The 13,344-nt window shown below is 47.3% G+C and overlaps 1 protein-coding gene across 1 annotated transcript in view; it reads right to left on the bottom strand.

Moving 5' to 3' along the window:
* The window catches only part of GPC4 (glypican 4), a 37,520-nt gene extending 25,856 nt beyond the window's left edge, over window positions 1–11,664 (bottom strand). Inside the window, exon 1 of the mRNA XM_009287583.2 lies at window positions 11,508–11,664. Within this exon, the coding sequence (XP_009285858.1) occupies window positions 11,508–11,616 (109 nt within the window). The 5' untranslated portion in view covers window positions 11,617–11,664. The remainder of the gene's footprint in view (window positions 1–11,507) is intronic.
* Between the last annotated feature and the right edge of the window lie 1,680 nt (window positions 11,665–13,344).

Genomic DNA, 13,344 nt, shown 5'->3' with positions numbered 1-13,344 from the left:
AGCAAGTGAGTGGCTGTGTGGTGCTCAGTTGCCGGCTGAGGTTAAACCACGACACACTCTTAACTTGGTCAGCAGCAGGGATTAAATTTTATATATATACACACATATATATTACATATATATATGTGTGTGTGTATATATATATATAATGCTTTACTCTAGCTGTTGGCATACTACAAGTCTGCATCCTCAGTTTCTGTCTCCCTTTCAAGAAATCAGCTTGGGCGCAGCAAGGAACATTAAGCTTTTCTTTGTGCAAACCATGGGCACAGACGTCTGCAACGAAGAGAAGAAAGCCCAAAAGCCCTTTTTATGACTTAAATGCTAAACTGACTAGTAACTCCCTACATCTAATTAGATATTAATTCTCCCCTTCACAGAAACAAGCTGATTAGCAAGCACCAACATAACCCAGCATTAACCTTGCCACCACAAGAAGAAAAATGGCAGGTTCCTCTCTTACGTCTTGACTGTTTGCTGGGTAAAATAAATGACCACCTTTCATTTGTATTAGAAGTTGACTTGTTCTCAAACAAAGCAAACACACAAAGGCCTCAGTTGCTTATTTTACAGCACTGTAAAAGCACGTTTTACAGCTGTGTTGCAAGCAATCTGTACTCATTAAATTATCACTCTGACAGGCTTCCTGTGAAAAGCTGTCAAACACAAACATTTTTCACAGACGACAAATCATACTTTGCCAGTGCTCTCTGAGACGCCGCTATCCGGAGGGATGGCAGGCTCTCTTTTCCTTACCAGTTATCTTGTTTAAACTCCCAGAACAAGGGCTGGCCCCCCTGTCGACAAACAGGCATAAGCACACACACAACTCCGGGGACAGCTTCACAAATTGACCCGCGGGAGCAGCATGTGGCTTAAAGGTCTCCCCAGCTCCCCTAGCTAAGAGCAGAACACAGAGAGATGTCTGGGTTTCATGGAGAGGACAGATCGCAGACAAGGCGCTGGGCTAACGTGGCTCAGCCAGCTCTGGTCCAACCTGATACGGGAGCAAGTCCACATTTTACTACCTCAACCCATCTCAGCTAAGCCCTGCCGATGCAAAGTCATCTGGTCGCTCGGGGTGATGCTCAGGAGGATGAGAGCAGGGGCGAGGGCACCAGCGCTGCCATCCGCTGAGCGCAGCCAAGCTGCCCGGTGGGACCAGAGCCACAAAACCTTTCCTAACACCAAGAAGAAACTCTAAAATTTGTCTGTATTGCAAAATAAATCCTGTGGACGCTACAGACTTTGATGCTCAAAGGAAGATGACATTTCCAATGCAATTAACTTTTAGAGATAGAAAAGGCAGTAATCTGCAGTCAGGCAATCTACAGCTCTGGGCTCTGTTTATTCTGTTAACCCGTTTGAATTTCAGGGTAGAATTTCAATGCCCAACACTCAGGGAAATCCTAGAGATGTCATGAAACAGTAAGAAAGACTAGATGTGACATATCTGGTATTTCTGCAATAAGAGTCCCGGAAAAGAAAAAGAAATCTCTGCTTTTGAACAAACCCTTCCATAAAAGAGCACAGTGGGAAAATATAACCATAGTTACTTGGCAATCTCCTTTTTTCAGGTAGTAAGATGTATTACCTGTTTGCAGCTTGAGGGCAGACCAGCCCTGCCAGTAACCCAGCACAGGAGAGCACCGCACCTCCCCAGGGTGCTTCCACATGACATCAGTTTCCACTGCCAGAATAACTCAAAACAATCTTTCTTCCAAATTGCGGATATATGAGCTACTTGAAGAAACACAATCACTCCACTCACTGCGAGGCACAGGGCAAATCCCACCTCCAGACAATGCATCCACTTCCTTGGATTTTTGTGCCCAGTATTTTTTTTTAATCTTGGATTCATAGGTCTCATCCGAAAATACTCTTTTTTTAAGTAAGAAGGGATGCAACATTTTCCTGTTCCTCATGCTAACATTTTCAGATATATTGAGTGGGATTTTCATACAAGAGGGCTTTTGATGAGGAGAGCCCACTGCTGTAGGGCACCTAAATCAAAGGCAGCTCCTGGAAATTAGATGAACACATCAAAGGGGCACGTTCCCCTTCACCCACAGGCAGGTTTGGCATTTCCCTACAAATGCTGGTGACAGAAGAAGCAGCAAAACTGCCTGGCCTGAGCTGCCTCCTGCCACCACAACACCGTCAGCCCCTCAGCAGGACCAAAGCACCGGTGTCCTCTGCCTCTCCAGCCATGCCTGAGGCAGGGAGTCCTCAGGGCTGAACCCATAGCCAGCCACCATAGGAGTGGCTTGAGTTTTGCCTTGAATTTCCTGATCTTCAGGAATGAAACACATTTATTTCAGAGAATAATTTCCCAGAGAGAAGCACAGTGCTCCACAGCACCCCGCTTGCTCCTCTTCCAGCAACTGCAAAGAGTCAAACCATGAGCAACCCAGAGCTCAGCGCCAAAAATCTGCAGTTTTTAGAGCAGAGAAAACCTTAACTCTGGTGCAAAAAAGGCAGAGAGTCTTATCCAAGAGCTCAGCAAGGCTGTTGAGCCGACGTGTTCTCTGCAGATGCCCATCTGTTGGCCATGTTCAGGTGTGCTGGTGTCCTTCCAAAAGGAGACCAGGGCTACCATGTACTTTTCTGCTCCCAAAGGCCGCCAGACATCCTACATTTCCCATGCACCAGGTTTGCTTAGTTTAGAGCTGTGTTTTCAATCGGCCTTATTCTGTTTGAGGTTTCCAATTAACTATGCAAACAGATACCAGGTAGACATGCAATTACTCAACACACCTTAAAAAACAAATAAAACCAGGCTCAAGCACGCAGAGGGAACGTGCTGAATTTTTATGGGCACAATTAATTAGTTTCAGATAATTTGCCACCCAGCTTTTTGGGTATACTCTTAATATGTTGTCCAGATTATGATTAATTAAGGACCGTCTGTCTTACCAAAACCTTCAATTTGCTGGTCTGTATAGACAATTATGCTTTCTAGCGTGTACAGGAGAACTCTGCCACAAAAAGATTAATTATATTTTCTCATAAAATGGTTTACTCATAAAATGTCCACAACAGCAAGATGGATTCCCAGACAAACGCTCTTGCCCAAGCCGTGGCCCCGAAGGCTGTGCCACGGAGGGGCCGGTGCTGGCACCGTCCCAGCGCCTTCACAGAGGTGCATCTGTGGATGCAAACTCCACCCTGCAGCTGCTCCTACCATGTGAAGCAAAATTCAATCCAGACAGATAAAAGGAGTTTGGAGGAAAAGAGACGAATGTTTCACAGCTCTTTTCACCTCGAAGGTGAAGCCATCCGTAGCCATGCCACCTCCTCCAAAGGAAAAAGATTTTTTTTTTTTTTCTAAATGCGCCTCATTACTTTTAATACGCCTTCACTTCCTTTACTGCCTATACCGCATTTGTAATTTCCACCAGGGAAAAACAAACCATAGCTTAACAACCTTTTTCCAGAAGTGTTGAGAAACCGATGAATACATAGTGTTAACACATTTATTGAATATGAACTCAGGAAGGGCAGGGCAAATCCACAAGCTGTTTCTCTGTCCTGTTTTCAAACATGTGTTAGCACTTACTGACATGGGAAGAACTCTTCCGCGGAGTTTGAAGAAGTACAGGCTTAAATCATGCCAGTGTCACAGCAACAGCCCTGACGTGAACCTTGGAGAGCTGGGAGGCACAACATCATCTCCCCAAACTTTGCTTGATTAGTGAAAGGTTTCAAGACAATAACAACAACTGGTCTGCAGCCTCATAGGAGAAAAAACAACCACTAAAAACCAGGATTTCTAGAACTTCTTGTTTCTTGAGGGCCCAAGAACATAATCTTCATCTGCACCCCAGGGCTGGCAAGAGCCCAGAAGAACAGGGAGAAGCTAAAATACAGTGCGAGATCACCACCATCACACTGAGACCAAGCTCGTTAAAGGAATAAGAAGCAACAAAGTAGGGGGAAAAAACAGTATGGAGATTGCAGTCTGTGATTCAAGAAGCAAATAGCAGCACATCGCATCCTATTGCACGCAACAGCCATCCCATGAATTAGGAAAGCAGCAACAGCAGAAATGCCCTTGGTCCCCTCTTGGTCCATCCCGCTCTGTCGCATCCCACACAGCAGGACAAGCCCTGTCTTCACAGTCTCCTCGTCCCCATTTCCAGGGACCGTCACTGCTCACGCATCCCATTCTGGGTCAGCTATAGAGGGTTTCTCCTGCTGCTCCCACGCTGCCTCCTCCCCGAGTAGCAGGTCCTTCATTCCCAGCTCTTCCATCCTCCTCCTCATGACCACAACTCAATGACTGTGTTCCCCAACGCACCTCCCTTGCTGCTGCTTCTTCTCCCTCCATTTGCTTGCTCTTCCCCCTATGTCTAATTTTCACTGTACCCATTCCTCAATCTCAACTGACCTTTCAAACACATCTATTATCTCTCAACTGCTTTAGCCTGCTGACCCAGGTCCATTTGGTACCAACACACCAACTTCCCACCCCAAACAGCAAACATCACCTGCAAAATCTGAAAGCGAGTTCCTTCAGGTTGCCTCCCGCATAGCCCCATTCAAATGAGCTTTCTGGGACACTGACTAAGGTAATTCAAGCATATGGATTTTTCCAAGCCTCCCTTCCTACGACTGCTGTCGAAGAGCTTGAGGAGGACCCGTGCTGCTGAGCAGTGGAGATGGCTTTCTCGTTCCTGCTACCTCAGTTCCCCTCATCTCGTTATATTTGCATGGAGAACAGTTCTAGGTAGGGCCACCTCTCTTATTTGTTCATCCAGCATGCAAACAGCCAGACGCTGAGACATTACAGTACATTTAACACTAACAGAATTGCTCCAGCTCTGCACCAGTGGAATATCACACCCCCAAACCCTCCACAAGACCCCAAAACACCACCAACTCAACAGGCATCCAGGGGAGCAGCTCCCAAGGCTATGCAAGCAATGAGAGCCCGCACATAGGCTAGGTGGCTCCTTTGTGCAGGAAGGAGGAAGAGAGAGTTAATTTTAAACAGACAAACAATAGCTCATTGACTGGTTGACAGCCATTAGTAACCAGAGAGCACAGGGCACGTTTCCTGTAGCCAAGTATAAAGCGTGCTGCCCGCATCTTTGGTTTTGGAAAAAAAACAAAAAGGTAAGAGCAGTTTACCTGTGATCTTAATAGCAGAACTGCTTGGACCTGAGATGGCAGAAGACTCTCTGATCCCTCCAATCCCATACACAAAGTGGTTTTGCCCGTTGCTGAAGTCTTTGCTCAGTTACAAAATCCAGTCTCTCTCTTCCCCCGCCCAACCTACAGGGCAGGAGCCTCCCCCACATTGAGATCTCTTCCTTCTGAGATGACTTGACCTCAGGATCTTTCTGAGCCTCCCAAAACAGAAGTCTGGTCCCCCACTGTCAGACGAGCATCACCCTCCTCAACGAACAAGACTAAAAATCACAGTGGTTTACGTACCTCCTTAAAAATCTCCAGATGGAGAGGAGCCAGTTAAAAGAAAAACAAACAATAAACAAACTTCCACTGTACAGACAGCAGACAATTTGTTTCATTATTGTTGCACTGAGTGGGAAAGCACAAACAAAAGCCCGCAAGTAGGATTTTCTAAAGGAAGTGTGTTGGTGGTTGCTCCCTCCTGCTTCACGTAAATCACTCCATCCCCACCCCAGGCAAGAACAGGTCTGAAACCAAGTCTGAAGGACTGGCTCTCAGCAACCGCTTCTTCTGCAAAATTTGAGGGACCTTCCCACCGTTTTCTGCCCTGGTTGGTATAAGGTTTGGTGCCACCCCTTTCTGGAGAGGGACGAACGAGGCTGTGCCTTCATCTAGATGCGAGTGGCAGCAGATAGACAAAACCACTGTATTATTTGTATGTTAACAATGCAGTCATCGCGGGTGTGCTCGCCAGAGGATGGGTTGTAACAGTAGAGCTCTCTCCACCACACAGATGTATTCAGAAGCACAAACACCATGCGGCTCTGGCACAGCAAGCATCCAAGGTCCATCAGGTCTCCAATCTCAGCATTCCTGCTGTGCCACAATACCCAGAGCTGCCTCCTACAGAGATAAACGCACCGACAGCCAGGACTAGCCCCACGGTCCTGGGTGCCATGGACACAGGGGACTCTGGCACTCGAGCAGGATGAGGCCTCAGGTCTCTGCTCTTGCAGGCAGTTTCCAATAAAGAGTTAATGCGAGATGAAGGTCCCCAAAGGGCAGTTATTTCGGTAAGGCGGAGTGCTCCGATGGTCTGCCAAATTCTAACTATAGGAGTGGTGGGCTGGGCACCTGCAGGGCTCGTCTTTCACCGTTTGCCTCCGCACTGCCTGGAGCAGCGGAGGGGAGACCACCGAAAGCTTTCCCTTGTCCCTCCTGTGTCACTCCCAGTTATTAATACTTCCCAGCCACACATCCCGCTGCTCCAGCACACATCCCTGCTAACTCCTACCTGGAGACAGCGGCTGGAAGCCAAAGGTTATCTGAACAATGAAATCTAAATTCAGAAATGAGATTACAGGGGTTTTTTTTTCCCTGTTTGGGGAACAGGGAATACCTTCCTGCAGTTTGGAAGGTATTTGGCCAACGCCCCCCCGACTAGTCACTTGAACTCAGGCACAACCCAGTTATTGGAAGTAATTCGTGCACCCAGGAGTAACACAGGGCTCACACTAGATCAAGGGCACCCTGGGATGCTTCAAAGATGCGGGCCACGACCATGCTTTATACCTGTGGCTATTTTGCCCAACACAGACATGGAGCCTGCAAACAGGGGTCCCTCTCCAGCCCCTCTGCCCAGTCCCCACGCAGCAGAGGGATGGGTGCACCATGGTCTCACGAACCCCTGGCCAGCTCCTGCTGCTTGGATTCGGTTTCTTTCCGCTCACTGTCCCAAAGGGGTTTCGTTTTACACTTCTGTATTTGCTTTATCTTAAATGCTAATAGAAAAATCAGGGGGAGCAGACTGGAAACATTTAATAGCTTCCCAGATGCTGGCTCAGGCTGTACCATTTTGTACAAATCCTTCTGTCGCTTGGGCACTGGGAATGCCAAACCTAGTGCCAGCCCAGCCCAGGGATGGACAATCTCACGTTCACCTCCTGACATACCATTTCCGTACAACAAGGGTTGCAGAAGCTTGGTTGCCTTCCTTAAATCCAGAGCGTGCAGAAGGGACAAGCCTTGGTTTAAGTGCAACAGCAAAAGCGCTTGTTAAATGCAGGGGCAGGAGAACAAGCAGCCGCTTGCCGGACTCAGCCCCGCAGGGCAGAGGCTCAGTGGCCCCTCTGCTCACAGGGGGTAGGGGCTCTGTCTGTCCCACTTACTGTGCAACAAGCCTATTAAAAAAAAAAAAATCGTTTCTCCTCCCAGAAAAGGTCTGGCACAACAGTTACATCTTCCGAGATATTCAGGAGATGTCTTTAGTAACAAAAACCTAAGAATATCTTATCTAGGAAGCAAGAGAATAGCGGAAACGCTGAAGAAGAGTTACGTGCTATGTCCTGTCCCTGCGCCAGATCCTCAAAGCAGCTGAGCAATTTCCCCAAAGCACTGCTTGGATAGCACAGACCCCAGTGTGAAAAACTTCAGCCCAAAAGGGCAAGAGAGGTGAAAGTTTGAGTTTAATAAATGGGACCGAGCGTTTATGCAGTCTTAATGTCACCATTAATCCTATTAATGTTATTAATCCCTGGGAGAGGGAAGGGGAGTACATTAACTGGTGAAGATGAGACAAAACAAAGGAGATTTAAAAAAAAAAAAAAAGAAAAAGAAAAAAAGGGGGTGGGAGTGGTGTGTGTTTAAAGCCCTGACTGCTATAGCTGCTTCTGTGGCATGAGATGTTGTCACAGTCATACAGCTTTGTGGCTTTCCCATGGCTGTCATTGTCACGGAGGGAGACGCTTACATGGCCAGAGAATCTCACCCACTAATTTCTCAATGAAGCCCATAAACGTATCTGAGATCATGTACACTGGAAAAAACAGGCAATCTTCACCTCTAAAAACACCCAGCAATGGGGAATCCGACAACTCCCAAAGTATTTTTTATTTTATCAGAAAAGCATTTCCCTTACTCCTGAAAATATATACCTTACTGCTACACTGGGATCAGGCTGGTGGTTTAAATCACAACAGGAGAGACCCTCAGGAGCATACATAGCTGTACTATGTATTTAGACACGATATATAAGATACGGGACTCCAAAGCTCCAGTCTTCTCCCAGTGTCTGCAAATCAAACACACGCAGGAGGATCTGACGCTGTCACATTATGCATTAGGAGCCAAAATGACTTCTGGTCAGCCCTTTGGGGACAGATAATCAGCAGCTTGTTCCATGCTCCTGATTAAGACAAGATAATCCATTTCTGTACAGCTTTGGTGTCAGATCAGAGCAATTCTGGCAATGGTTCCAATGGCACACAGTGCTCCGGCAACAGCTGATGCAAACGCTCCAAAAGCCATGAGGCATCACAGCCTCTATCCAAAGGACATGCCGCCACTTCGACTGTCCTTTTGCAGCAGCAACTGCTGCAAAGGTCAAGCACATAACAGAGGCAGCACGGGTTTGCCTCTCCTCTCAGACCTGAATGTCAAGGCTGAGAGATTAGCAGCCAAAGAACCCGCAATAAAGATTTTGAAAGAGCTGGAGGACACGGATTGCTGCTTGAGCTGCATCCTGGAGTGGCCCTTCGCAGCATGGGGATGCATCACCCTGCAAGAGGAGTGTTCGACACACTTGCTGGGAGACCAGTTAAGTGAAGTGAATTCAGTCTCTGCAGTAACTCATCTTGCCTGCTCAGTCCCTCTACACAGCTGTAGTGCAGAGGATTTCTCTTAAACAGAGGAAGGTGCATGGCTCATTTTGTGTCAGCTTTATTTTCATTTGAATGGATTTAGCTACTAGCAATGAGGCAGCCCTAAAGAGCTGCAAATGCTAAAATCAGAGCATGGGACCATGCAAAGGAAGAGCTCTGGAAGGGATCACATGCTTTTCAAATCTCGTACCTAGAGATCGGGACAAATATGTGGGTCTTGAGTAGGTTGGGCACATTACACCAAAATAAGTGGTAAGAATTATGTTGGACAAGGAGAACTCAAACGTGCAAGGCAGAACAGACGACAGCTGACACAATGACCAAGTACCAGGACCAAAGGAGGAAACACCACACCATAAGCAGCGATCACGCAGTAGGAGGCTTTTAAAAACAAACCAACAAAACTACCACAGCAGTCTCAGGCATGGCTCTCCAAAATTTTTGCAGAAGAGTCTGAGAACCTCAGACGGGAGACTCCCCAACCTGCCCCAGCCACCAGCAAGAGTGCTGCTGAAGAGGGGGTGCCTTCAGCCTCCAGGTGACTGGGCTGGAGGGAGAGAGGCAGTCATGATTAAAAGTCTTCCAAGAGGTAAATGATGGAGGATGGTAATCAGTTAATCTCTGCTTCCACCCCAGGTAAGATTAAAAAAAAAAAAACAAACTCTAAATCAGCTTTGTCTGCAACAAATGAAGATTGAGATCTGATATTAGCAAACGCTCAAAGACAGGGCCATTAGGCTTTGGGACAAGCTGAGGAGGTTGCTAATTCTCCTTCATTAGTTTCGTACAGCGCAGAGAAACACCCTTCAGGGACAGGCCAGGCACAGTAAATCCAGCTTCCAGCAACAGGATCACACCCTTCCAGATTTGCCTGTCAAGGACTCCCAGGGCTAAGAGCAGGATGAGACCAGCACAGGGCACGCTGCGAGGGACTGACGGAAGAACGACGCAGCACAAACAAAACAGTTCGTACAGGGCTCCCTATCAAAGATCACCCATTTTGAAGCCTTGTGCTTTGACAGGTATCCAGCTCAGCTTAGCTTAATATCCCCCTGCCGCCATACAGCCCTGCAGCCATCTCTCACCCTACAAACGGGCAGACACACCTAACAATACGTCTGCAGCACGTCAGGGATGCTAACACAGTGAACCGTGCGTGCTCTTTGTTTTCAATGCTGCATTTCAAAAAGCCTCGCCGTTCATTTAAGGTGAAGCAGATACTGTTCCTCTGGTCTCTTTGAAAGGGCTTATCTATGGGCTGGATTTCATTAAGTGTCTTGTTCTGCATTTAATAAGCTTGCAAGTCTAGACACTTTGGTTCTCTCTCTATCACCCCTTTGGTGTACCAGCAGGTAGAAACAACAGAGGTTAAGAGGGAAATATTTAGCTAGCAGATTTAGATGCTATCAAGATGATTGCGTAATTCCATTTTGACTCACTGCAATTTCATACCCAGGGACTTTCTTCCTCACCCGAGTGCCAATCCCTTTTGAAAGAAAGGGGCTGCTACCTGCTGCAGTAGAGTAGGGGAGGTCACTGGGAGGTTCAAGGCACAGACTTTGGGATACCAGTAGAAAACCCATGTTGAATCAATGATTGAACAAGGGAGAAAGGTCCAGAGGAGCTGTGCGGTGGAATTGCCCTCTACTACCAGATGGTGATGACAATGTACAAGCAGAACAAAAGTCTCAACAACCCAGCCCACCTGACTCTTCAGATATTTCCATGTGCAACTGGGTGTCACCTCATTCCCCCAGCCAACAAGGGCAACCCAGGCAGGAGCCTGGTGCTCTGCTCCTCCCTCCTGGGGATGCCCAGGTGCAGGGGCTGCAGTGACCAGGAGCACCGAGGCGCCTGCAGAGCCCCGTGGGAACTGCCACGACCAAAAGCTCAGCAGCAAAATCAAGAGATGCTGCTCGGAACTCAGATCGGCACTGTGCCCGATGCCTGGGCATCGGCTTCAGCTGTTTGCAAGAGGGATGCACCAAGGCATTCTTGAAAGAAAGGCGCCTGGCTGCAAGGTGGGCGACACCAGAAGGGTGTGCGCCAGCTACCTCCGGAGGGAGTTTCTTCCTGCAGCTCCCATGAGCCGGGCATGCCCTATGGAGACCCAGTCTGATGGGACACCGCTGCGGATCCGAGGGCAATGCCGAGACCAGTCATTTGCTTATCGGTCAGCAGTTAGCGTCACTCGGGCAATGGGAACTCAGCTGAGACTTTGTTCATTTTGCTTCCGACCCTGCATCACACTTGAACCCTTGGCCTCCACACAAAACCAGCTCTGTACTTATCTGCTGCTCTGCTTAGCCCCAAAGGTTAAGTGAGATGGATACAAATCCTGTTGGTTCACAACGTGCTGGGAAAGATCAGCATTTTTGTGGATCAAGGCTGCAAGATGTGCTCATTACAATTACATGCGCTGTGGGGATGTACCAACAAAACTAACTGCAATCTTACGTTAAGAGCAAAATGGCTTTTCAAAAGATTAATCAGAAAGAAAGATCTCTCTCTTTGGGAAACAAGCAGCCATAATCAGCAAATATTTCTCTCTCACGGGATTGCAAAACAAGGCATGCTCTGCCCTCCGAGCCATGAGTCATGAACTTCCCCAGCAAAGGGGGAGGCAAAGCAGAACAACTGCACAGAGAACAACAGGATGGGGATTTTTACATTTTATCCCAAGGAGACCAAGTTCAAGGTCTCTGCACTCACCATCAAACTTCTTGTATCGGGAACTAAACATGGTTTGTAAGTGATTGCTAAGCTCTATGACGGCATTTCTGAAGTCGTGTTTACTCTGCTGACTGTACTTCTCCTCCATTTCTTCAGAGCAGCACGTGTAGCCTTGTGAGCAGACTTTCAAGTGGTCACCTGAAAAGCAGAGAAGAAAATATCCCAAGTTAAAAAGATTCTCTATGCAAGGGCAAAGAGGTCGGCTTGCGAGGCAGGGGGTGCGAGGACCCGCAGGACTCCTTCCAAGGAGACTCCCCCCCTCACTGCAAGCGCTGGACCAGGCATATCAAAACCTGATTCTGCAGAGGAACTTTATAGCAACACATGTAAATACCACGCCTTGTCTTTCTGCAAGAACATTAAAAAGCGTCCTCTTATTTATTCAGTTAATAAACGGAATAAACGGATACTCATCTTGCACAGTATAATTTAAAGAACCAGCAAATTGACCTGTATATACTATGCTATCTTCCATTAAGTTTTTGCTGAGTACTTTAATTACTTCCAATTCATTCAGTTAATACACAACGCAGTATCTATGGCAATGGTCCTTCTTGCACAGATAAATCCTTTTTTCTTCACCCCCCCACCTCCAATTATCACAGGAGAAGTAATCTCTTTCAGAAACACAGTTATCACTGATATTAGAACATACTTGTTTTATGCAACAGCTTATGAAAAAGCTTTGTATTTCCCAGCTCCTAATTTTACAGTTTTCTGTCATCATCCTGGGTGAAATTTGGTGTTTGTTTTTGGAGAATTCAAACACATTTTTCTTCCTTCACCCTGAAAGATAGTTCTCTCCTAAAAGACATCTGGCTCAAGCTGGCTTGGTCAGAGGAATCATGAAATGCTTCGGTATCTACCATAGCTCCGTTTCAAAATTTCACAGACAATCCGGGCACAGGATCTGGCCCCAGATAATTTGCTTTTAGAGCATCTCGTTGCAGTGCAGGATGAAGCTGTCCTCTTCTAGCACCAACACTAAAACATTGCTGTCAGGTTTTGTGGGCCAAGACAAACTCTGTGTAGCAATCCTCAGCTCTAGCTTCCCCAACAGGTCCCACAACGCAGCACCATCACAGGCAGGTGGGCTGATGCTAAAGCGGTTCAAACTTGGTCAAATTGTGCAAATCTCTGTCAACGCTGAAGTTATGATCAAAACAAGCAGTTAGGATGAGGAAGTCATCCTTCCAAGTCAGATGGTATTTTAAAAGACACAGCCTACATGTAAGCTGCTGCCTTCTCTCCCATTTCACACCCCGTTGCCAAACCTTACCCTTCAGCCCGAGGAAGCAGATGGAGAAGCGAAGGCTCTTCCCTACCTGCTCACACCCTGGAAGCCACCAACAACCTCCAACCACCACCAAGGTTCAGAGACTCACAGCGAGAGCTGCAAAGGACTTGTCAGCCCCCTGCACAGAAAATAACCTCTTCACGGCAGGCTGTGAACCACGCACTTACTGAAGAGCCATCCTACCTGCTACAGCATCAGAAGTGGGTTTAGAGAAACAAAAGCAATTTTTGCACGGTGCAAAACAAAGCCTGCCTGTGACTAACACGAGCGGTTGCTTCTCTGCCCACCTTGTACAAGATCTCATAACAACATCATTCGCCCAGCTATTGAACCTTTGCATCACTTTGCGTGACTTTCTAGCCCAGAATCATAGAATCATTGAGGTTGGAAAAGACCTCTAAGATCATCAAGTCCACCCATCGACCCAACCCCACCATGCCCACTAAACCATGTCCCTAAGCGCCTCATCTACACGTCTTTTAAATACCTCCAGGGATGGGGACTCAACCACTTCCCTGG

Source organism: Aptenodytes forsteri, unplaced genomic scaffold (assembly GCF_000699145.1).
Source record: "Aptenodytes forsteri isolate BGI_AS27 unplaced genomic scaffold, ASM69914v1 Scaffold265, whole genome shotgun sequence".
NCBI lineage: Eukaryota > Metazoa > Chordata > Aves > Sphenisciformes > Spheniscidae > Aptenodytes > Aptenodytes forsteri.
The sequence above is the reverse complement of the archived record's forward strand: the minus strand, read 5'-3'. Positions and strand labels throughout refer to the sequence as shown.